The sequence below is a fragment of the Elephas maximus genome, chromosome 9 (genome assembly GCF_024166365.1).
Source record: "Elephas maximus indicus isolate mEleMax1 chromosome 9, mEleMax1 primary haplotype, whole genome shotgun sequence".
NCBI lineage: Eukaryota > Metazoa > Chordata > Mammalia > Proboscidea > Elephantidae > Elephas > Elephas maximus.
The window spans coordinates 123,829,584-123,856,379 of NC_064827.1; the positions used below are offsets into that span (position 1 = coordinate 123,829,584).

The 26,796-nt window shown below is 39.6% G+C and overlaps 1 protein-coding gene and 1 non-coding gene across 2 annotated transcripts in view; one reads left to right on the top strand and one right to left on the bottom strand.

The window, feature by feature from the left end:
• The window catches only part of SHC3 (SHC adaptor protein 3), a 292,272-nt gene that overhangs the window by 89,718 nt on the left and 175,758 nt on the right, over positions 1-26,796 (top strand). Inside the window, exon 2 of the mRNA XM_049895033.1 lies at positions 18,557-18,627. Coding sequence (XP_049750990.1) covers positions 18,557-18,627 — 71 coding nt within the window. The remainder of the gene's footprint in view (positions 1-18,556; positions 18,628-26,796) is intronic.
• On the bottom strand, positions 8,297-8,407 carry LOC126083469 (U6 spliceosomal RNA). The gene has a single exon (XR_007518815.1). It is a non-coding gene; the product is annotated as a U6 spliceosomal RNA (small nuclear RNA).

Here is a 26,796-nt window from a genome sequence, read left to right on the forward strand (position 1 = left end):
TTAATTTTAATTTCTCTGATCACTAGTCTTTTCAAATGTATGTTGGCAGCTGTCCTTCATCGTCTGTGAATTCTCTGTTCATGTTGTTTGCTCATTTAAAAAAAAATTTTTTAAGACTTTTTTTTTGTCTGTTAAATTTAATTTTTCTCAGTCTTCCACTTGTTTTTTAATGTTATTCATGTCATTTTTTTGTTCAGTGAAAATTATTAATTCTCATGAGTTCATTATAGCCTTTGAGTTTTGGGTCTTGTTATTGAAAATATTATTCTCTATTTTCTTGAAATGCTTTTATAATTTTGTTTCTTAGCTTTCGTTCTTTAACCCTTTTGGGATTTATTTTTGTGCATAAGGTAAAGATGGCAGGGCTGCCCATAGGGCAGAGCATGCTGGAAGGTGTGTGCCGGTCATGTATCACAGTTTGGTGGAGCACACACCCTACCACACCATATCCAATTCCCCTGGGAAGGGCTGTCTCAATATACGTTTTTTTCCCCCTAAATGTGTAGCTAATTACATCATCACATTTCTTGACTGCCTCCTATTTTCCTCAGTGATTCCCCGCAGTTGCCTTGTTTTGTGGTCTCTATTCTAATCCCTTGCCTTATCTGTCTACTCCCACGCCAACATCACATAAGTTTAACTAGTTCCTTGCTATTTTTGGAGTTCCTAGGTGGTGCAAAAGGTGAACCCACTTGGCTGGGAACCGAAATGTAGGAGGTTTGAGTCCACCTAGAGATGCTTCAGAAGAAAGATCTGGCCATCTACTTCTGAAAAACGAGCCATTGAAAACTCTGTGGAGCACAGTTCTTTTCTAATACACACGAGTTGCCACGAGTTGGATATCAACTTGATAGCAACTGTTTTTTTGTTGTTGTTATTTTTATCTTCTTCAGATATTTGTATTCTGAAGGATTTTTATTTATGATACAAACTTTAAAATTAATTTGCCACTCTCTGGGGAAAAAAATCCTGTTGGCACTTTAACTGGCATCACAGTAAGACTGTAGATTAATTTGAGGGAGACTTGGCATGCTTTTAAAATGAACTCTTCCTGTCCAGAAAACACAGTATGTCTTCCCATATTCAGATAGTCACTCACAACGTATTCAATTTACAGGGAAGCACACTTACAACCATTTTTTGGTTTCGGTACATCTTATCATTAGTAATATGTACTACATACAATATCGTAGCCTATAATTTGCTGATATTTTCATTCTCAGATGTTTGTGCACAGATACTCAATTTTATGATTTACTGTTCAAATCACTGCTGTATGTATTTAATTTTCTAAATTAAATCAGGGGGTTCAGTTGCTTGAAAACATGGACTCAAACACTGATTGCTTTGCTAAAATCTATAGGCAGATTGGAGAAGCAGGGTTGTTACTGAAAAATATATAAAGAGTAAAAGAAAAGGACCATGCAGACAACTCTCACTAATTAGCTGACTAGAAACGCCACACTCATTCCCAGGGATACTTCAGGTGATCCAGAACCTTTCACAAGTGGAATTATTACCACAACTGACAGTACGCCTTTGTCTTCCAACTCTTCTTCATGGTCAGTATAAATTTTTATGATTTGTGTATTTTTTACGTATGTATGTATTAAAATATTTCAGTTTGTATGTAATGTTTCCAACCCCCAAAGGCAAAGACCAGATTTATAAAAATACTGATAATAAAAGGCAATAATAACAAAAATTTTAAAAAAAGAGGCATTCAACTTATGTTAGAACCAACTTAAGACAGAGTCATTGGAACGGAGCCATGTTGTAAGCTGGGGACTGCCTGTATGCAGGTTTTCTTTATGTCCGCCATCTGACATGAAAGCTTTCTTCATGTCGGTCTGAACATTTCTTGCTAAGTCTCTTTTATGCTTTTTCTTTTTTTGCTATTGTAAATGAGATAAATAATTATTCATTATATTTCTGCTTTCTTTTAGTTAATGCTTGCCTGATATAGAATATGTTCCATCTTCTTGGTATTTTCAACTTTTCTCTATCACCTTGTTTAGCACATTTTTTTTTTTTTTTTTTTTAGCCTGAAAGTCTTTGACTTTTAATTGGGTGCTTAATCCATTCCTAATGATTGGGATTATTGCGGTGTTTGGAACTATTACCCACATTTTGGTTTATATTTTTTCTTTGCCATGCATTTGTGACTCCCCCTACCCAGCTCCCACTTCTTTTTGTTGGCTGGGCTATTTTTCTTTTTCTTCCTTTTGCTCTCCAGTGGTTTGGAAGTCTATCACTCTATTCTTATTCTTATAGCAGTTTCAGTTTTGTACACACACATAAGAACTTGTATTTTTCTAGTGCTGCCTAGAATTTAATCAGTTCTCAACCTACCTCCGTAAAAAACAACAGCCCTGAGTATGTTTTCCCTTTTCTTCCCCAATCTTACCTTTATGTCTCTCCTGCCATCCATGCAGAGGTTTTCTGAGATTTTAGTTCCAGATCCCTGAAAAAAACATATATTTAAAGTCAAGTATCAAAAATTATTAAGGAGTAAAGTGTACCTATAAGTTTTGTTGTTTCTTATCATTGTTTTTTGTAGCTTATATCCCCCTTTCTTTTGTACTCATTGTTTTTCCAGACTGATTCTTTCAGTGAGCATCTGTGGGTGGTTAAATTTCTGAGTCTTTGCTTTGTCCTCCCACTTGAATGCTACTTTAGGTGGATGTAAGAGTCTTGTTTCAATACTTCTCTTCTTCAGACTTTTGAAGATGTTATTTGTCTTCATGTATTTGGTGCTGGGAGTCCCTGGGTGGTACAAACGGGTAACATGGTCAGCTGCTAACTGAAAGGTTGGAGGTTTCAGTCTGCCCAGAGGGACCTTGGAAGAATGGTCTGGTTATCTACTTATGAAAACCCTACTCTGACCCACTTGGTGTCGCCATGAGTAGGAGTCAATTTGATGGCAACTGATTTGTTTGGTGCTGAAATAGAATGCTAATGCTACTCCAATTCTCCCTCCTTTCCAAGTAACCTGTGTTTTTTCCCTCACTGGATGCATTGGGATGTTTTTGTCTTGATCCCCTTGTCCTGAAATTAAGCCACCATGTGTCAACTTGCAGATCCTTTTACTCATTTCTCCTCAGAGCCCAGAAGTCATGAACACTCTTGTCTCTATCCAGCACCAAACATTTCATTCTATTAGTTTTTAAACATTTTTCACGTCTATTTTTTTTTTTTTTTGATATTTTTCTAGAATTTCTATGAGGCAGATATAGGAACTTTTCCTGGGTTAGTCTTCCAAGACTTTGCACTTTCTTTTGTATTTCAGTATCTTTGGCACTTTGAACTTGGTTATGGGAGGGTTTCTGGGCTCCATTGCCCAGCTTTCATAAATAATTCTACAGCTGCATACACTCTTTTCTTGAGCTCATTGTCTGAGCTTTCTATTTATACCCCAAATCAATAGATTCTCTGTCTGCTATCAAAAACCAGATAGACACGGAATGGACAAATCAAATTCCCATCCCCAGTGGTGGCCACAATTAAAGGAAAAATGCCATGGACTACAATGAAGAAGAAAAGTTCAAGATATGTATAAAGGAAACTGCACAGTCTTATTAAAAGTAAAAAAAAAAAAAAAAATGATAAATGGAGACAATTCACATGTTTATGGACACCAAAACTTAGTAATAAATATCAGCTTGCATTGTGATGGATTGCTTTTGTGTGGCCTTTGTCACCACATCCAAGTGATTGAGTGGGACTATCCAAATAAGGTAACCGTGGCCCACCAATGGGATTGGTCATGTGTCTGTCAGTTTGTCATACTGTAGGGGCTTGCGTGTTGCTGCAATGCAGGAAGCTATGCTGCCTGTATTCAACTACCAGTAGGGCCACCCATAGAAGAAGTTTTAGCTGAGCTTCCAGACTAAGACTAGTAAGAAGGACCTGACAGTCTACTTTTTGAAAAAATTTAGCCATGAATAGCAAAAGAACATTGTTTGATATAGTGCCAGAAGATGAACCCATCAGGTTGGAAGGCACTCAAAATACGACTGGGGAAGAGCTGCCTCCTCAGAGTAGACTCTACCTTAATGACGTGAATGGAGTCAAGCTTTTGGGACACTTCATTTGCTGATGTGGCACGACTCAAAATGAGAAAAAAACAGCTACAAACATCCAGGAATCATATCAACTACATCTGTGGGAAAAGACCATAGAAAAGCTCAATATCATCAGTTAGAACAAGCCCAGCGGCTGACTGCGGAACAGACCATTAACGATTCGTATGCAAAGTTCAAGCTGAAACTGAAGAACATTAGAACAAGTCCACAAGAGACAAAGTATGATGCTGAGCATATCCCATCTGAATTTAGAGACTATCTTAAGAATAGATTTAATGCATTGAACACTAGTGACTGAAGACCAGACAAGTTGTGGAATGACATCAAGGACATCAGGCATGAAGAAAGCAAGAGGTCATTAAAAAGGCAGGAAAGAAAGAAAAGACCAAAATGGATGTCAGAAGAGACTCTGAAGCTTGCTCTTGAATGTTGAGTAGCTAAAGCAAAAAGTAAAAATGGTGAAGTAAAAGAGTTGAACAGACTTCAAAGGGCTGCTCTTGAAGACAAAGTAAAGTATTATAATGGCATGTGCAAAGACCTGGAGATGGAAAACCAAAAGGGAAGAGCACACTCTGCACTCCTCAAGCTGAAAGAACTGAAGAAAAAATTCAAGCCTCGAGTTGCAATAGTGAAGGATTCTATGGGGAAAATATTAAATGATGCAGGAAGCATCAAAAGAAGATGGAAGGAATACACAGTCACTATACCAAAAAAAATTGGTCAAAGTTCAACCATTTGAGGAGGTAGCATATGAGCAGGGATCAGTGATACTGAAGGAAGAAGTCCAAGCTGCACTGAAGGCATTGGTGAAAACAAGGCTCCAGGAATTGATGAAATACCACCTGAGGTGTTTCAACAAATGGATGCAGCACTGGAAGCACTCACTCTTCTATGCCAAGAAATTTGGAAGACAGCTACCTGGCCAACTGACTGGAAGAGATCCATATTTATGTCTATTCCCAAGAAAGGTGATCCAACTAAATGCAGAAACTATCAAACAATGTCATTAATATCACACACAAGTAAAATTTTGCAGAAGAGCATTCAAAAAGAGTTGCAGCAGTACCTCGACTGCCAGAAATTCAGGCCAGATTCAGAAGAGGACGTGGAACAAGTGGTAACATTGCTGATGTCAGATGGATCTTGGCTGAAAGCAGAGAATACCAGAAAAATGTTTACCCGGGTTTTGTTGACTATGCAAAGGCATTTAACTGTGTGGATCATAACAAATTATGGATAATGTTGAGAAGAATGAGAATCGTAGAACAATTAATATGCTTATGAAGAACCGGCACATAGACCAAGAGGCAGTCATTCAAACAGAACAAGGGTTTAAAGTCAGGAAGGGAGTGTGTCAGAGTTGTATCCTTTCATCATACTTATTCAATCTGTATGCTGAGCAAATAATCCAAGAAGCTGGACTATATGAAGAAGTCGGTATGAGCATTGGAGGAAGACTCATTAACCACCTGCGATATGCAGATGACACACAACCTTACTTGCCGAGAGCAAAGAGGACTTGAAGCACTTACCGATGAAGATCAAAGACCACAGCCTTCAGTATGGATTACACCTCAACGTAAAGAAAACAAATATATCACAACTGGATCAATAAGCAACATCACGATAAATGGAGAAAAGGTTGAAGTTGCCAAGGATTTCGTTTTACTTGGATCCACAATCAACACCCGTGGAAGCAGCAGTCAGGAAATCAAATGACAGATTGCATTGTGCAAATCTGGTGCAAAAGACCTCTTTAAAGTGTTAAAAAGCAAAGATGTCACCTTGAGGACTAGGGCATGCCTGACTCAAGCCATAGTATTTTCAGTCACCTCATATGCATATGAAAGCTGGACAATGAATAAGGAAGACTGAAGAAGAATTGATGCCTTTGGATTGTGGTGTTAGCAAAGAATATTGAATATACCATGGACTGTCAGAAGAATGAAGAAGTCTGTCTTGGAAGAAGTACAACCAGAATACTACTTGGAAATGAGAATAGCGAGTCGTCATCTCTCGTACTTTGGACATGTTATCATGAGGGACTAGTCCCTGGTGAAGGACATCATGCTTGATAAAGTAGAGGGTCAGCTAAAGAGAGGAAAACCCTCAATGAGATGGATAGAAACAATGGTTGCAACAATATCAAACATAGCAACAATTGTGAGAATGGCACAGGACAGGGCAGTATTTTGTTCTGTTGTATATAGGGTCCCTATGAGTCAGAACCAACTCTGCAGCACCTAACAACAACAAGAAGACAAACATTTGACTAAACATCTGACTACCTGATGTGAAATGCGGAACCATAACTGTTTCGACTTATGTACAAATTCAACTTAAGCAGATTTGGGAATGGAACCCATTGGTAATCTGGGGACAGACTGTATCCTCTCCTAGAAATTTGAGAACAAGGGTGATGCCTACCCCAGCTGTGGACTTAAATGGAGGTGGTAAAGGAAGAAGGAGTTCTTGGCTGGCATAAATTGTTAAACTCTTGCTGCTAACTGAAAGGTTGGAGACAGAGGCACCGTGTAAGAAAGGCCTGGCAATATACTTCCCAAAAACCAGCCACTGAAAACCCTATGGATCACAGTCCTACTGTCATACACATGGAGTTGCCAGGAGTCAGAACTGACTCCATGGCAATGGGTTTAACTTTGGCTCAGAGAAGGAGATGATGAAGGATTTCTTTGTTTGTTTTTGTATTGTTTCGCTTGCTCCTCTTGGATCAAATTGTAGTAAAAACTTTTCATTTTTCAAAGGACAATGAAACAGAAAAATTACCTCTTGAATAGCATGTCTTCCCAAACATACACACAGGGAAACAAGTTTTTCAGTAAAGAAGGTGGTTCCCATACTCCAGACAGGTCAAAAGCCAAAGCGAAGTTAAATCTGAAAGGAAGTTTTCAGGGATCACTTTAAATGGAGACACTGAGCAACCTGTCCGAGTCCCAGTGCTAGCAGCAGAGCTTCCTCCTCTGAATCAGGACTCGGTGATCCCTACCTTCACACTGGCTTTTGTCTCCCGTGGATTTTTGTACTTGCTTCCATTTTACTCTGAAACAGTAATGTAGTTTACATTTGAAACGGCATTACCACATTTCTTCAGATCTCAGCCACAGCTGTTCTTTCCACAGAGTACTTAGGCTGGAAACATGCTGTTTTTATTTTTACTTACATCTTTACAAAGAAGCGAAACAAACAAACAGCCTTTCACCTGTGAATCATCACTACTGCACAAATGACCTGCTTTTGTTATTAGATGCAGTTGCGCTGGCCCTCAGACTCATGGTGACCCCATGCACAACAGCACAAAACACTGCCTGGCCCTGCAGCGTCCCCCTGATCAGTTGCAGATCACACCATTGTGATCCATAGGGTTTTTTTTTAATTTTATTTTTTAAAATTTTTATTGTGCTTTAAGTGAAAGCTTACAAATCCAGTCAGTCTCTCATACAAAGATTTATATACTCCTTGCTGTATACTCCTAGTTGCTCTCCCCCTAATGAGACAGCACACCCCTTCCCTCCACTGTCTATTTTCGTGTCCATTCCCCCAGCTTCTGACCCCCTCTGCCCTCTCATCTCCCCTCCAGACAGGAGATGCCCACATAGTCTCATGTGTCTGCTTGATCCAAGAAGCTCATTCTTCACCAGTATCATTTTCTATCCCATAGTCCAGTCCAATCACTGTCTAAAGAGTTGGCTTTGGGAATGGTTCTGGTCTTGGGCTAACACAAGGTCTGGGGACCGTGACCTACGGGGTCCTTCTAGTTTCAGTCAGACCATTAAGTCTGGTCTTTTTATAAGAATTTGGGGTCTGCATTTTTTTTTATCCCACTGCTGCCCTGCTCCCTCAGGGATTCTCTGTTGTGTTCCCTGTCAGGGCGGTCATTGGTTGTAGCTGGGCACCATCTAGTTCTTCTGGCCTCAGGCCGATGTAGTCTCTAGTTTATGTGGCCCTTCCTGTCTCTTGGGCTCATAATTACCTTTATCTCTGGTGTTCTTCATTCTCCTTTGCTCCAGGTGGGTCGAGACCAATTGATGCATTTAGATGGCCGCTTGCTAATGTTTAAGACCTCAGACACCACTCTCCGAAGTGGGATACAGAATGTTTTCTTAATAGATTTTATTCTGCCAATTGACCTAGATGTCCCCTGAAACCATGGTCCCCAAACACCTGCCCCTGCTATGCTGGCCTTGGAAGAGAAAAATATGGAATGCTTCACAAATTTTCGTGTCATCCCTGCTCAGGGGCCATGCTAATCTTCTTTGTATCGATCGTTCCAGTTTTAGTATATGTGCTGCTGAAGTGAACACTATCCATAGACTGACTTTCAGAAGTATATCACTAGGCCTTTATTACCGGTCCATTGTAGACTAGAAGCTCCACTCAGCATCATAGCAACACACAAACTTCTATTGACAGACGTGCATTATCTGGGAATCAAACCCAGGCCTCCTGCACGAAAATAAGAATTCTACCACTGAAACACCTCATAAAAATGCTCTGAGGGTCTTAAATTTGGGTTTCTCTGATAATTTAGGTTTTGTTTTTTTTTTTTAGGAATCTTTTTTTTTTTAATTTTTCTTGTGCTTTAAGTGAAAGTTTACAAATCAAGTCAGTCTCTCACACAAAAACTTATATATACCTTGCTACATACTCCCAATTGCTCTCCTTCTAATGAGACAGCCCGCTCCCTCCTCCACTCTCTTTTTTTGTGTCCATCTCACCAGCTTCTAACCCTCTCCTCTCCCCTCCATGCAGGAGATGCCAACATAGTCTCAAGTGTCCACCTGATCCAAGAAGCTCACTCCTCACCAGCATCCCTCTCCAGCTCATTGTCCAGTCCACTCCCTGTCTTAAGAGTTGGCTTTGGGAATGGTTCCTGTCCTGGGCCAACAGAAGGTCTGGGGGACATGACCACTGGGGTCCTTCTAGTCTCAGTCAGACCATTAAGTCTGGTCTTATGAGAATTTGGGGTCTGCATCCCACTGCTCCCCTGCTCCCTCAGGGATTCTCTGTTGTGTTCCCTGTCAGGGCAGTCATCAGTTGTAGCTGGGCACCATCTAGTTCTTCTGGTCTCAAGCGGATGTAGTCTCTGGTTTATGTGGCCTTTTCTATCTCTTGGGCTCCTAATTACCTTGAATCCTTGGTGTTCTTCACTCTCCTTTGCCCCAGATGGTTTGAGACCAATTTATGCATCTTAGATGGCTGCTTGCTAATGTTTAAGACCCCAGACGCCACTCTCCAAAGTGGGATGCAAAACGTTTTCTTAATAGATTTTATTATGCCAATTGATGTAGATATTCCCTGAAAAAATGGTCCCCAAACCCCTGCCCCTGCTACGCTGGCCTTCTAAGCTTTCAGTTTATTCAGGAAACTTCTTTGCTTTTGGTTTAGTCCAGTTGTGCTGACCTCGCCTGTATTGTGTATTGTCTTTCCCTTCACCTAAAGTAGTTCTTATCTACTATCTAATTAGTGAATACCCCTCTCCCACATTCCCTCTCTCCCCCCTCTCGTAACCATCAAAGAATATTTTCTTCTCTGTTTAAACTCTTTCTCAAATTCTTATAATAGTGGTCTTATACAATATTTGTCCTTTTGCAACTGACTAATTTCACTCAGCATAATGCTCTCCAGATTCCTCCATGTTATGAAATGTTTCACAGATTCATCACTGTTCTTTATTGATGCATATTATTCCACTGTGTGAATATACCATAATTTATCCATTCATCCGTTGATGGGCACCTTGGTTGCTTCCATCTTCTTGCTATTGTAAACAGTGCTGCAATAAACATGGGTGTGCACATATTTGTTTGTGTACAGGCTCTTATTTCTCTAGGATATATTCCAAGGAGTGGGATTGCTGGATAGTATGGTAGTTCTATTTCTAGCTTTTTAAGGAAGTGCCAAATCTATTTCCAAAGTGGTTGTACTATTTTACGTTCCCACTAGCAGTGTGTAAGTGTTCCAATCTCTCCACAGCCTCTCCAACATTTATTATTTTGTGTTTTTTGGATTAACGCCAGCCTTGTTGGAGTCAGATGAAATCTCATTGTAGTTTTGGTTTGCATTTCTCTAATGGCTAATGATCGTGAGCATTTCCTCACGTGTCTGTTAGCTACCTGAATGTCTTCTTTAGTGAAGTGTCTTTTGCCCATTTTTTTGAGTTATTTGTCTTTTTGTAGTTGAGTTTTTCCAGTATCATGTAGATTTAGATCAGGCGCTGATCGGAAATGTCAAAGCTAAAGGCTTTTTCCCAGTCTGTAGGTAATCTTTTTACTCTTTTGGTGAAGTCTTTGGATGAGCATAGGTGTTTGATTCTTAGGAGCTCCCAGTTATCTAGTTTCTCTTCTGCATTGTTAGTAATGCTTTGTATACTGTTTATGCCATGTATTAGGGCTCCTAACGTTGTCCCTATTTTTCCTTCCATGATCTTTATTGTTTTAGATTTTATATTTAGGTCTTTGATCCACTTTGAGCTCGTTTTTGTGCATGGTGTGAGGTATGGGTCTTGTTTCATTTTTTTGCGGATGGATATCCAGTTATGCCAGCACCATTTGTTAAAAAGACTGTCTTTTCCCCATTTAACTGTTTTGGGGTCTTTGCCAAATATCAGCTGCTCATATGCGGATGGATTTATATCTGGATTCTCAGTTCTGTTCCATTGGTCTATGTGCCTGTTGTTGTACCAGTACCAAGCTGTTTTGACTACTGTGGCGGTATAATAGGTCCTAAAATCAGGTAGAGTTTTTTTAAGGCCTCCCACTTCATTCTTTTTCAGTAATGCTTTACTTATCCGGGGCTTCTTTCCCTTCCATATGAAGTTGGTGATTTGTTTCTCCATCTCATTAAAAAGTGTTGTTGGAATTTGGATTGGAATTGCATTAAATCTATAGATTGCTTTTGGTAGAATAGACATTTTTACCATGTTAGGTCTTCCTATCCACGAGCAAGGTATGTTTTTCCACATGTGTAGGTCTCTTGGTTTCTTGCAGAAGTGTTTTGTAGTTTTCTTTGCATAAGTTCTTTACATCTCTGGTAAGATTTATTCACTGCTATTTTATCTTCCTGGGGGCTATTGTAAATGATATTAATTTGATGGATTCCTCTTCAGTGTTCTTTTTGTTGGTGTAGAGGAATCCAACTGATTTTTGTATGTTTATCTTGTATCCCCATACTCTGCTGAACTCTTCTATTAGTTTCAGTAATTTTCTTGAGGTTTCCTTAGGGTTTTCTGTGTATAAGATCATGTCATCTGCAAACAGATATACTTTTACTTCTTCCTTGCCAACCTGAATGCCCTTTATTTCTTTATCTAGCCTAATTGCTCTGGCTAGGACCTCCAGCACAATGTTGAATAAGAGTGGTGATAAAGGGCATCCTTGTCTGGTTCCCGATCTCAAGGAGAATGCTTTCAGGCTCTCTCCATTTAGGGTGATGTTGGCTATTGGCTTTGTATAAATGCCCTTTATTATGTTGAGGAATTTTCCTTCTATTCCTATTTTGCTGAGAGTTTTTATCATGAATGGGTGGTTGACTTTATCAAATGCCTTTTCTGCATCAATTGATAAAATCCTGTGATTCTTGTCTTTTGTTTTATTTGTATGATGGATTACATTAATTGTTTTTCTAATGTTGAACCATCCCTGCATACTTGGTATGAATCCCACTTGGTCATGGTGAATTATTTTTTTGGTATGTTTTTGAATTCTATTGGCTAGAATTTTGTTGAGGATTTTTGCATCTGTGTTCAAGAGGGATATAGGTTTGTAATTTACTTTATTGATGTGTCTTTACCTGGTTTTGTATCAGGAATATGGTGGCTTCATAGAATGAGTTTGGGAGTATTCCGTCCTTTTCTATGCTCTGAAATACGTTTAGTAGTAGTGGTATTAACTCTTCTCTGAAAGTTTGGTAGAACTCTGCAGTGGAGCCGTTCACCAGGACTTTTTTTTGTTGGGAGTTTCTTGATTACCTTTTCGATCTCTTTTTTTTATTATGGGTTTATTTAGTTGTTCTACCTCTGTTTGTGTTAGTTTAGGTAGTTAGTGTGTTTCTAGGAATTCATCCATTTCTTCTAGGTTTTCAAATTTGAGTACAGTTTTTCATAGTAATCTGATACGATTCTTTTAAATTCAGTTGAGTCTGTTGTAATATCGCCCATCTCATTTTTTATTTGCGTTATTTGCTTCCTCTCCTGTTTTTCTTTTGTCAGTTTGGCCAATGGTTTATCAATTTTGTTGAGTTTTTTAAAGAACCAGCTTTTGGTCTTGTTAATTCTTTCAATTGTTTTTCTGTTTTCTATTTCATCTAGTTCTGCTCTAATTTTTATTATTTGTTTTCTTCTGGTGTCTGACGGTTTCTTTTGTTGCTCTCTTTCTATTTGTTCAAGTTGTAGGGGTAATTGTTTGATTTTGCCCCTTTCTTCTTTTTGGATGTGTGCATTTATTGACACAAATTGACTTCTGAGCACTGCTTTCGCTGTGTTCCAAAGGTTCTGATAGGAAGTGTTTTCATTCTCATCGGATTCTATGAATTTCTTTATTCCATCCTTAATATCTTCTATAATCCAGTCTTTTTTGAGCAGGGTATTGTTCAGTTTCCAATTGTTTGATTTCTTTTCCCTGATTTTTCTGTTATTGATTTCGCTTTTATGGCCTTATGGTCAGAGAAGATGCTTTGTAATATTTCAATGTTTTGGATTCTGCTAAGGCTTGCTTTACAACCTAATATGTGGTCTATTCTAGAGAATGTTCCATGTGCACTAGAAAAGAAAGTATGCTTGGCTGCTGTTGGGTGGAGTGTTCTGTATATGTCTATGAGGTCAAGTTGGTTGATTGTGGCATTTAGATCTTCCATATCTTTATTGAGCTTCTTTCTGGATGTCCTGTCCTTCCGAAAGTGGTATGTTAAAGTCTCCTACTATTTTTGTGGTGCTGTCGATCTCACCTTTCAGTGCAGATAGAGTTCCTTTTATGTATCTTGCAGCCCTGTCATTGGGTGCGTAAATATTTAATATGGTTATATGTTCTTGGTGTATGGTCCCCTTAATCATTGTATAGTGTCCTTCCTCATCCTTTATGATGGATTTAACTTTAAAGTCTATTTTGTCAGAGATTAATATTGCCACTCCTGCTCTTTTTTGATTGTTGTTTGCTTGATATATTTTTTTCCATCCTTTGAGTTTTAGTTTGTTTGTGTCTCTAAGTCTAAGGTGTGTCCCTTCTAGGCAGTATATAGATGGATTGTGTGTTTTGACCCTTTCTGTCACTCTCTCTTTGTTGGTGCATTTAGGTCATTAATATGGATAGGTGTGAATTTAGTGCTATCATTTTGATGTCTTTTTTGTGTTTTGTGGACAGTTTCTGTTTCCCACTTAATTTTCTTTTGCTGAGTAGATTATCTTCATATATTGTCCTTTCCTCATATTTGTTGTTGTTGATTTTGTTTCTGCTGGGTCTCTATTTTTTCTTGTATTTTGTTTTGTTGTGTAGGATAGTTTGTCTCCTTTGTGGGTCTGTTGTTATTTACGCCTATTTTTCTAAATTTAAACCTAACTTCTATTTCTTTGTATTGCCTTATCTTCCTCTCCATATGGAAGATCTATGACTACATTTCTTAGTCCCTCTTTATTGTTTTAATGTTGTCTTCTTTTATATAATAACATCGCTGGTACCCTGTTTTAAGTGTTTTTTTTTCAATCTTGATTTATTTTTGTGATTTCCCTGTCTGGGTTGACTTCTAATTGCTCTGTCCAGTGTTTCAGTCTTGGGTCGATACCTGATATTATTGATTTTCTAACCAAAGAGCTCCCTTTAGTATTTCTTGTGTTTTGGTTTGGTTTTTACGAATTCCCTAAACTTCTGTTTATCTGGAAATTTCCTAATTTCACCTTCATATTTGAGAGACATTTTTGCTGGATATATAATTTTTGGCTGGCAATTTTTTTCCTTCAGTTTTTAATATAAGTCATCCCATTGCCTTCTGGCCTGCATGGTTTATGCCGAGTTGTCCAAGTTTATTCTTATTGGCTCTCCTTTGTAGGTGACTTTTCATTTATCCCTCGTTGCTCTTATAATTCTCTCCTTATCTTCGGTTTTGCAAGTTTGATTATAATATGTCTTGGTGACTTTCTTTTAACATCTACCTCATGTGGAGTTTGGTGAGCATCTTGGGTAGATATTTTCTTATCTTTCACAATATCAGGGAAGTTTTCTGCCAACAAATCTTCAACAATTCTCACTGTATTTTCTGTTATCCCTCCCAGTTCTGGTAGTCCAATCACTCATAAGTTATTTCCCTCGATAGAGTCCCACGTGATTCTTAAGGTTTTTTCATTTTTTTTTAATTCTTTTATCTGATTTTTCTTCAAATATATTAGTTCCACATGCTTTATTGGGAAGTTCAGAAATTCTGCCTTCCACTTGCTCAAATCTGTTTCTCTGGCTTTCTATTGAGGTGTCTACTTCTGTAATTTTAATCTTGTGAATTTCTGATTGCTGTCTGTCTATGGATTTTTTCAGCTTATTAAATTTTTCGTTACGTTCCTGAATAATCTTTTTAATTTCTTTGATTGCTTTATCTGTGTTTTCCTTGGCTCGTTGTGCATTTTGCCTCATTTCCTTCCTGATATCTTGAAGGATTCTGTGTATTAATCTTTTGTATTATGCCTCTGGTATTTCCAGGGAGGCACTTTCATGTAGAAGATCCCTGGATTCTTTGCTTTGAGAACTTGTTGAGGTGATCACGGTCTTCCTTTGTGTGACTTAATATTGACTGTTGTCTCTGAGCCATCTATAAGTTATTGTATTAGTTTATTTCATGTTTGCTTACTGTGTCGTAGCTTCTTGCTTTGTTTTGTTTTCATATGACCAGATGGGTTGCTTGAGTGAGATAGCTTGATTATTTTTGCCTTCGGAGCTCTGACGTCCCGTCCTCAGATGGCTAGAGCTGTTATCAGGTATATCAGTCTAGGAGTCCTTTAACTCTTCTTGTATGAATTCAGCTCAGGTGTGCAGGTAGCTGTTCATCAAGTGTGTGATACTGCCTCTATCCTACAGTCTTAGAGGGGCAGGGGTAATTGGCATAGGTACCAGTATCTGGTTACAGCAGGGGTCACACTCTGAACAAGGCAAGGGGCTGAGAATCGTCCCCCATGTGTCTCTGAGGAAAGTGTCCCTGTTACTTACAGTGTACAGGTGGGTGCATTCTGCAGATGTACCATGGGCACCCAATGATTTAGGTTGTAGGAACTGGGAGGTACCAGTTATCCTTGGACCCCTGCCATGGGTGGCTGGGTAACCTGAATGGACCTACCATTCCTTAGGCCCCTGGTGTGGGTAGGTGAGGACCCTGTTTAATAGGCAAAGCAATGTCAAACATCAAACACCCACCTCTCCACTGCACAGCCAAAATGATTGGAGTCTGCCAACAAGGGCCTGTTTTCCTGAAATAGGCCCACATAGGACCATGCAGAGGGGAATGGTACTTAAAGTCCATGGACCATTTATGCCTGGACAGGAGCTGCTTCTGTCCTGAGCTCTCCCAATTAGTGGGGCTGGCAAATTATCTTTTCCCTGAATAGCAAATTTATTTGTTCTCCAAGGTTGGGGGTATGGCTATAGGCACTCAGCAGGGCCTATCTCAGGCCCAGGGAAGTAGGCGCTGAAGCCGCCTTGGTGGGGGGGTGCGGTAAAATATCCGCAAGTACTTAGCTTTTGCCGAGAGCGTCATTCTTCTCTGGAGGTGTGAGTAGGCTGTGCGGCTGGCTGCTTCTCCCTGAGGAAACTGCAACTGAACGCTAGTACCAGCCTGCCGCCACCGCTCTGGGAATGGTGCCTGAGGGTTCCCCGCGATTCAGTTCCGGTAACTCCTCTCCTCTTCTGAACCATCTCTTCCTCCCCCTGCCCCTCAGTTCATTTTCTAAGCTTGCCTTTGATGTTTAGGGCTCCTAGCTTGTCATAAATATACTCGTTTCACTCATCTTTTCAGGTCTTTGTTGTAAAGAGTGTTCGTCAGAAGCTTCTGTCTATTCCTCCATCTTTTCTCCACCTCTAATTTAGGCCTTCGCACATACCTTTTTCAACCTTTCCAGTCTCTTTCTCTGTTTTTTTACTGTTTCTCTTTAAACACTTCTCCATCCTATCCCTACTCCATTTTTCCCACTCATCACCATAAGACTGACTTACAAGGTGATTTTTCAAGAGTGCGTCATCTCTGTTACCCTTAAAGGAGCTCTTTTAGGGAAGCAGAGGTGTTCACACAACTCTGCCACGGTGGCAGTGCTGGTATCACGTAATTTGCTGGCATGGCTCATGTAATTCACATGATTCTCCAATCAGTATGTTGTGGTGATATTCACATAACTTTGTGATGATCATTGTGGTCATGTTTACCACAGCTCTGCAATGTTGGTCATGGTAGTCCACAACCCTGTGACATGAGTGTTCGTGGTATTCTTGTAACTCTGTGATGTTGGTGATAGTCCCATAAATCAGTGATGATACTTCTGTATTCACAAAACTCTTCCATGGTAGTGGTGGTATTCACATAACTCCATGACAGACAAAGTGGGAGACACTGCCTATTGTGATGGTGGTGAAGTCTGCAGAGTCTTCACGTAACTCTTGGTGGTAGTATTCACATAACTTTCAGAAGGTAGGGGTGGTATTCATGTAATTCTGCTAATTTAGTCATGGTTACACTCCCATGACTATGCAATGGTGGTTGTAGTATTCATATAATGGTGTGATGTTGTTGGAGATATACACATAACTTAGCAATGGTGGTGAAGAATTAAAATGAATATGTGTTGGTGGTGGTGGTATTACAAAAACCATCAGCAGTGGTTGTGGTGGCATTCTCTGCAACACTGGCTGTAGTATTCACATAACTGCGACAGTGGGGGTGGTATTCATGTAACCCTGCAACATTGGAGCCGGTGGTATTCACATAACTGTAATGGTGGAGGCAGTATTCACATACTCTGCAACGTTGGAGGTGGTGGTATTCACATACCCTGCAATGTTGGAGGTGGTGGTAGTCACATAACTGTAATGGTGGAGGTGGTATTCCCATATGCTCAACATTGGGGCCAGTGTTATCCACATAACTGTTATGGTCAACGTGGTATTCCCACGCTCTGCAACCTTGAAGGTAGTGGTAGTCACATACCCTGCATTGTTGGTGGTGGTGGTAGTCACATAACCCTATTAACATTGGTAGTGATGGTGTTCACATGCTGCTCTGGCAGAGGTCATGGTGCTCATATAGTCCTCTGATGTTTGTTCTGGTGACATTCATATAAACCTTTGCAATGGTGATCATGGTCGAATTCACATAACTGTGGTGTTGGATACGTAATTCATGTAACTGCCACCTTGGTTGTGTGATATTCACAGAGCTCACTGATGGTGAAAGTGTCTGTATTCACATAACTCTGTGACCACAGTCCTGGTATTCCCAAAACTCTCTGAAGTTGGTTGTGGTAATTACATAACTTTGCAATGATGGTGGTGGTATTCACATACCACCAAGAAATGGTGTTCACATACCACCAAGAATTGGTGTTCACATATCTCTCCCCGTTGTTCATGGTATTCATGTAACTCTGCGCCCTTTTCTCTATCACACCATGAGGTCTCTTCTTGCTGACTCTAAATTTAAACACCCCCAGGGCTTTGAAATGCAGATATTATATCTCTACCATTCTAATTCTTTATCTATAACTTAATTATGTCCATACATTTACATACAAATATACATTTTCATGTGTTGATCTGATAAAAATTTAGCTACAAACGTAGAAGTATAAATTTGAATTTCTAAAAATATAGGCTAAATAATGCTGAAGAGTGCTTTCTGGAAAAACCAAAATAAAACACTTTTGGGGGTAATCTATAGTTTATTCATACCCAGAACCCAGTGCCGTCTAGTCAATGCCGACTCATAGCAACCCTATAGGGAAGTTTATTCACAGAATCCCATATATGTTTATTAGATATCAAACTTTAGTGCTGGCGAAATTGTTGTTCATACAGTGATTTTGTCCTTTGTTTAAAAATTATAAATCTCTAGAAGTGTTGTGAAGGGCTAGGTATATGATGTTGAAGCCTGGCAGTGGTTACATGGCAGACACATGCTTAAGCAATCATTGCATTATACAGTTAAGATTTCTCCATTTTACTGTATGTACTACTAAAGACACACTTCTAAATATAATGAAAATACAAATGGGTTTTATAAAAGTCTAGTATAGTACCATTATAAGCACTAAGGATATTTTCTTATGGGAGTGAGTAATTGCTTTTATTGAAACAGAACAGAGCCTCACAATAGAATAAGAAGTTAAAATATAACTTAGGAAATGTGAATGACTTCTATAAATGTCCTTGTTTCGGTTATAAATGTCTTTTCATCTCTATTTCTGGGCTCATTATTTATGGTTTTTTCCCTTGCAGTACTTGGGGTGCATTGAAGTTCTGCGCTCAATGAGGTCTCTTGACTTCAGTACAAGAACACAAATTACCAGGTAAGCCCTCTTCCTGTGATTTTACTTCCAAAAGGAATGGTATCAGAGGTTAATAACCTAGAAATTTCCAGAATAAGACTGGCCCAGGGAGTGCAGTGACTGGCTGGCAGGAGTAGATCAGGACCTGATTGTATGTCAAGATCTTCTCATTCATCTCTGTTTATCACATGTGTCTCTTCACATGTGTCCTTGAAGGACCTCCCACATGGAAAGATCTTTTTGTAGTTAATCTGCTTGCAGATGGAGATACCTGAGCATTTGTCTTTGTTTTTTTAATGTACAAAATTGTAATACAGGATTGATACTTTAAAATGTACTGAATTGTGTTATTTCTTTTTGAAAAAGAAAATCTAGAATGTTAGGAGAGAATTTCCAACAATGTACACAGGGAAGAAAATGCATTGAATTGAGAGTAGAAATATTGATGGGATTAGGTGATTTAGCAACCAGACCCATTCTTTACATCATCAGTATTTTGAACAAGTTCATATACTCTCCACCAGCTTGCGAGCAGGCTCTGGTCTTAAAAGCTTGCAAGCAGCAATCCAAGGCATGATAACTGGTCTCCATTAGTGTGGAGCAACAGACGAAGGAGAGTCGGGAATAGAAGGAGGATATGGGAATGTGTGACTAATTGCCTCCATGAACAACTGCCTCCTTAGCCATGAGACCAGAAGAATTGGATGGTGCCCAGCTATCATTACTGAACATTTTAACCAAAGAATCTATAGAAGAATCCTGATAGAAAGGGGGAAAATACAGAACAGAATTTCAAATTCGCATAGATTCCAGACTTTCTGGAGCAAAGGGGGCTGGATGAAACCCTGAAGCTGTAGCCCTGAGATAATCTTTAAAGTTTAAACCAAAAATATCCCCTGAAATCTTCTTAAAACCAAACAATAGCTTAGCTTAACTAGTAAAAAAAAGTCTGCCTTGAGCATTATACTCTTTTAAGAACTATCTGTATGAGATCAAAGTGACAATAACAACTCAAAAGTTTACACAGAAACCTTAGGGAGCAGTGAGTTTATGTTAATGGGGAGGAAAACTCAGAAAAGGAAGTTGGGAATCATTGCAAAACTTGAAGAATGTAATCAGTGTCACTGAATTGTACATGTAGAGACTACTGAATTGTATGTTTTGCTGTGGATATTTTCAACAGCAAAAAAGCATCCACCTCCACATATTTGTAGAAAAAGATTCATGGAAATTGCAATAACAAAGGAATGGTATCATGAAATGAGAGTATTTAAAAAGAAAGTATGAATGTTTACCTATTCAGTCATTCATTCATCCTACTCATGAAAATGCACCTGCAATACAGCTTCCATGGACAGTGGTCTGAGGGAACAGGAGAGCCCTATGAGGCACTGTTCAAGTTCTCTCGTGTTGGTTTTGTTGTTGTTAAAGGAGTAACAGTAGCCTGGGAAAGAATTGTTGATTATTTCTATTGAAATTCCTTTATAAGTACTAGAAATTCTAAGATAATTCCATGTTATTTTAATTCTCTTGATGTGTTTATTACACACCTACACTCAGCTTTGCCAGCCTTCCTGGGTTGGGGAGAAAGGCACGTACACAATGACTGTGAGGCCAGCTCTCCTCCTAGCGGAGTGGGTGACTCCAGGTTTACCTTTGATGAGGATCTGGCTCTTGGGACTCTTTGTGGGTTGAACCCAAATGGACAAAGTTAATAATAAAATTCTAGACCAGAGCAGTGGATCAGAGTGGGTGGGTGTGGAGGTTCGGATGCCTTTCTTCAATCTCATGACGTTTAGGTTTTAGTGATAGGGCCAGTGGAGCATCAATCTTGGATTCAGGAAACTTGAGGTAGATTCTGGTTGTACTGTAACTGCCTTGGGCTTTTATTAGACTTTTTGAAAATGTCTTTCCTTGTCTCCAGGATGCTTTCTGTCTCTGCCTTATTTTTATCATGTGACATGTTTCTCGTTTTAGTTAATAGCTGGAGACCACTTGTAGGAAATGATCTGACAGATCAATGTCAGAAGCAGACACTTTACATCCACAAGAAGAATACTGTGGAGGTTTTAATGCCTAAGTGGTAACTGAGCATGAAACATGCCTGTGATTAAACTACCACCATATTTTACTCTATATGCTAAAGGCTTTCTTGAAAGGCCCTAGGGAAATCTAATGTAATTAAGATATATTACACAGGCACAAGAAAATGTGTTTCCAAAGGGACTCAGCCATGCCTTTTATAAAGCCCATTTTTATAAACAAATAATCAACACCTACTTATCTATTCCTTAATCTTGAGCTTAGTCCATACATTTTTTGAAGGCTCTGAGAGCTGTATCCTGGGCCTTTTTGTCAGGGTCAGCTTGGTTTTATTCTGTTGGCATCTGAGTTTAGACTTATCATGGTGCATTCAAAAGCACTGAATGTGGGTTACTGAACTCTTATTAAAAGATAATTCATAAAACTACACGATGAAGTGGCTACTAGATTATATACTCAGTTGCTGAAGTGGCTGATCAAAGCCTTCCATTACTAAAAACTGAGACAGGGGCACTGGTGACGTGTTTAAGCTCATCAATGGCTGCCACAGTGATGAACATGAACCCTGGCAGCTAGACTGCCTGGGTGCAGAGCCCAGCTCTACTGATCTCTACCTGTGGAATCTCGGCCTCGATTTGCACACCAAGTAAGACTGTTACACACCTATTCAGGTGGTTGCTGTAAGCAATAAAACAATATCTCCATGGGGAGCCCACATGACAGGGCTGGACATAAGAGGGGGTGCTATTTCAGTGTTTGCTCCATTTCCTTGTACAAGTTCGGAGTCAGCATGGTGGGTACAGTACTACAGTGTTCAGAAAAGGATTGTCCCCAAGCATGAGGCCTCGTGTGAGCTGCATAGAAGAGGCTGGCAAGGGGCTTCCCCAGGCCCTGGCCAGGGCTCAGCCTCAGACTGACCCCTGCTCAGTGCTCTTCAGGCTCTCAGCCAGGAGACCCAGTGTTTGTGGAAGACTGTTTGAAGAATGGTTGTGCGTGCCAGTGGATCTGGGTTCCTCCAGTCTTCTGCAGAGAAGACTAATCCCCTTACTCTTACTCCCTAAAATGGCCCCCCAGTAGGTTTTAGAATGTGGCACACAATACCCCCTCATTGCACATTGAAATGTTAAAGGCTACCCAGGAATTCATTGTAGAGAACTGTGACTCTTGACTTCTTCTAGTGTTGCCCAAACTTGCCAGAATGGGAACTACTCCCTCCCCAGCCTGCACTGTAGCCACTGTCATGAATTGAACTGTCTTCCCAAAATATGTGTCAACTTTGCTAAGCCATGATTCCCAGTATTGTGTGGTTGTCTTCCATTTTGTCATCTGATATAATTGTCCTATGTGTTGTAAATCCTAATCTCTGCTTATGGTTGATGAAGCAGTATTAGGTTATGTTTAAGAGGATTAGGGTGGAATGCAACACCCTTACTCAGGTCACAGCCCTTACTCAGGTCACAGCCCACATCAGTAAGGGGAGTTCCCTTGGGGTGTGACCTTCATCCCATTTTATCTTATAAGAGATAAAAGGAGAGAGAAGCAAGCAGAGAGAAAGGGACTTCCTACCACCAAGAAAGAAGAACCAGGAGCAGAGCATGTCCTTTGGACTTGGGGTCCCTTCACTGAGAAACTCCTAGACCCAGGGGAAGATTGATGCCAAGACCTTCCCCAGAGCCAACAGAGAAAGAAAGCCTTCCCCTGGAGCTGGCGCCATGAATTAGGAATTGTAGTCTCCTAGACTGTGAGAGAATAAATTTCTGTTTGTTAAAGCCATCCACTTGCGGTATTTCTGTTATAGCAGCACTAGATGACCAAGACAGACACCAATTAGTAATCTGAGAAAGATACATAGGAAGTCACTGTTCTATGTGCATGGACTTCACACCAAGCTGTGCTGCCCCCACAGGCCTGAGGGAGGGGTCTCAGGTTGGGATTTCCCTAAGAGAGGTGGGAACACCAAGTAGGCAGGGCCAGACTCCCCAGCCCATTCTCAGTCACAGACCTCTGCTTTTATCTAAGTTAGGCTACTGGGTTTCCACATGAGGTTAAAAAAAAATAGTTGCCTTGAGTCAACTCCAACTAATAGTGGCCCAATGTGTGGCAGAGCTCCATAGGGATTTCTTTCTTTCTGATTTTAAATTTACATTTATTTTTGGTGAAAATGTACACAGTGAAACCCACTCCCAGTCCAGTTTCTAGACATAATGATCAGTGACATTGGCTACATTCTTCACATTGTGTGAACATTCTCATTATTTCTATTTGTGTCATTTGCATAACACAGGTTGTTTATGAGTCTTCCTCCAATCCTGAGGCTGTGTTTTTCTTCTTATAGACCAGCTTCTCAGATTATTTGCTCAGCATACAGATTCAATAGGTATGGTGAAAGGATACGACCCTGACACACACCTTGCCTGACTTTAAAACATGCAGTAGCCTCTTGTTCTGTTTGAACGACTGCCTCTTTGTCTATGTACAGGTTCCTCATGAGCACTATTAAGTGTTCTGGAATTCCCATTCTTTGCAACGTTATCTATAATTTGTTATGGTTCACACAGTTGAATGCCTTTGTACAGTCAATAAAACACAGGTAAACATCTTTCTAGTATTCTGTGCTTTCAGCCATGATCCATCTGGCATCAGCAATGATATCCCTTGTTCCACGCCCTGTTCTGAATCCAGTTTGCATTTCTGGCAGTTCCCTCTCAATGTACTTGTTGTAACCACTTTTGAATGATCTTCAGCAAAATTTTACTTGTATGTGATATTAATGATATTGCCCGATAATTTCTGCATCCTGTTGGATCTCTTTTCTTGGGAATAGGTACAAATATGGATCTCTTCCAGTTGGTTGATGAGGCTGCTGTCTTCCAAATTTCTTGGCATAGAAGAGTGAGTGCTTCGAGCGCTGCATCCATTTGTTCAAACATCTCAGTTGGTATTCAGTCAGTTCCTGGAGCCTTGTTTTTCACCAATGCCGTCAGTGCAGCTTGGACCTCTTCCTTCACTACCACTGGTTCTTGATTATATGCTACCTCCTGATATGGTTGAATGTTGACCAATTCCTTCTAGTACAGTGACTCTGTGTATTCCTTCCATCTTCTTTTGATGCTTGCTGAATCGTTTAATACTTTCCCCACAGAATCCTTCAATATTGCAACTCAAGGCTTGAATTTTTTCTTTAATTCTTTCAGCTTGAGAAATGCACAGCATGTTCTTCCCTTTTGGTTTTCTATCTCCTGGTCTTTGCACATTTCACTATAATACTTTACTTTGTCTTCTCAAGCTGCCCTTTGAAATCTTCTGTTCAGCTCTTTTACTTCATCATTTCTTCCTTTCACTTTTGCTATTGTACATTCAAGAGCAAGTTTCAGAGTTTCTTCTGACATCCATTTTGGTCTTTTCTTTCTTTCTTGTTTTTTAAATGACCTCTTGCTTTCTTCATGTGTAATGTCCTTGATGTCATTCCACAATTCATGTGGTCTTTGGTCGTTAGTGTTCAATGTGTCAAATCTATTCTTGAGATGGTCTCTAAATTCAGGTGTGATATTCTCGAGGTCATCCTCTGGCTCTTATGAACTTGTTCTAATTTTCAAAGTTCAGCTTCAGCTTGAACTTGCATATGACCAACTGATGATCTGTTCTACCGTCGGCCCCTGGCCTTGTTCTGACTGATGATATTGAGCTTTTCCATTGTCTTTTTCCACAGATGTAGTCAATTTGATTCCTATGAATTCTATCTGGCAAGACCTACATGTATAGTCGTCGTTTATGTTGTAGAAAAAAGGTAATTGCAATGAAGAAGTCATTGGTCTTGCAAAATTTTATCATGTGATCTCCAATGTCATTTCTTTCAACGAGGACATATTTTCTAACTACCAATCCTTCTTCTTTGTTTCCAACTTTTGCATTTCAATCACCAGTAATTACCAAGGCATCTTGATTGCAGCTTGATTAATTTCAGACCACAGAAGTTGGTAAAAACCTTCAATTTCTTCATCTTCGGCATTAGTGGCTGGTTTGTAATTTTGAATAATAGTCGTATTAACTGGTCTTCCTTGTAGGTGTATGGATATTATCCTATCGCTGACAGCGTTGTGCTTCAGGATAGATCTTGAAATGTTCTTTCTGATGATGAATGCAACACTGTTCCTCTTCAATTTGTCATTCCCGGCATAGTAGACCATATGATTGTCCAACTCAAAATGGCCACTACCAGTCTATTTCAGCTGGCTAATGTCTAGGATATTGATGTTTATGTGCTCCATTTCATTTTTGATGATTTCCAATTTTCCTAGATTCATACTTCATAGGTTCCACGTTCCAATTATTAATAGATGTTTGCAGCCGTTTTTTCTCATTTTGAGTCATGCCACATCAGCAAATGAAGGTCCTTAAGGCTTGACTCCATTCACATGATTAAGGTCAACTTCAGTTTGAGGAGGCATTTCTTCCCCAGTCATATTTTGAGCGCATTCCAACCTGAGGGACTTGTCTTCCAGCAATATATCAGACAATGTTCCACTGCTATTTATAAGGCTTTCACTGGCTTTTTTTTTTTTTTTTTTTTTAGAAGTAGACTGCCAGATTCTTCTTCCTAGTCTATCTTAGCCTGGAAGCTCAGCTGAAACCTGTCCACCAAGGGTGACCCTGCTGGTATTTGACGTACTGGTGGCAAATCTTACAGTATCACAGTAGCACACAAACCACCACAGTATGACAAACTGACAGACACGTGGTGGTCTTTGGTCTTAACTAGATAATTTTTCTTAAAACATGCAAATGCAACTATATGTGAGTGTACATGTGTGTATTATAGATGTATGTATATGCATGTATGTGTGTGCATGCATATATATTCATATATATAATAAAGAACATAAGGAGCACAGTCATGGATACTTCTGTGACATAGCCAAACACCTCCTGGGATTGTTTTTTTGGGTTTGAGGGCTTAGGACCTAGCCTCATGGGACAAATTGGTCAATTGGCATAATACAGTTCATAAAGTTTGTGTTCTATGTCCTAGTCTGATGAATAGTGTCTGGGGTCTTAAAAGCTTACAAGTGGCCATCTAAGATACAACTATTAGTCTTTATTCACCCAGAGCAAAAAAGAAAGACAGAAATGCAAAGATCAGAGCAGAAACTAGTCTACAGGGCTGTCTGAATGAACCGCAGCCTCATCTACCATGAGACTAGGAGAACTAGATGGTGCTTGGCTATCACTACTGATCTTTCTGATCAGGGCCACAAAAGATGGGTACTGATAGAATGGGAGAAAAATGTGGAACACAACCTAAATTCTTAAAGAATCTAGACTTACTGGACTGATTGAACTGAAACTATCCCCTAAGGTCACCTTTTAGTTGTATAACAAATAGATTGGTTCACAAAATGAAGAATATCACCATGAGTACTGTGCTCCTTTAAAAATCATCTGTATAAGTTATAGGGTCGCTATGAGTTGGAATTGACTCCACGGCACTTGGTTTGTGTTTGGTTTTTTGGTGTGAGACCAAACAGTCAACAATTACTTTAAAACAAAGATGAGATGGTAAGGGATCCAAGAAACGAGATTACTGGAAATGGAACAACCAGAATGGAAATAAGGGGAATGTTCACGCATTGCAAAGAATGTAACCACCAATATCACTGAACAATTTGTGTAGAAATTGTTGAATGGGAACCTTATCTGCTGTGTAAACTTTCACTGAAAACACAATAAAATATTATTAAAACAAAGAAACAAACAAAAACACCATACCCAAGGGTGACAATCATTACTCTTTGGGTTAAACTGTTGCTTAGTTTAAACGTGAATTCAGGGAGAGACTCTCAATTCAAGATTTGAAGAACAACTCAAGATCATAGTCCCTGGGACTCCTCCAGCCTCAGTAGGTCTGGTAAGTCTGGATTCTTTAGGAATTTGAAGTTCTGTTCCAGATTTTTTCCATTTTTATCAGGATTCGTCTGTTGTATTCCTGATCGGAACGTTATCCTGGCACCATATAGTTCTTCTGGCCTTAAGGTGGAGAAGGCACTGTGGTTCATGCAGGTAATTAGTCCTGTAGTCCATTTCTTTCTCTGATTCTTAGGTTTCCTTCTTTGTCTTTTGTTCCCGATGAATAAAGACCAATAGTTGTAT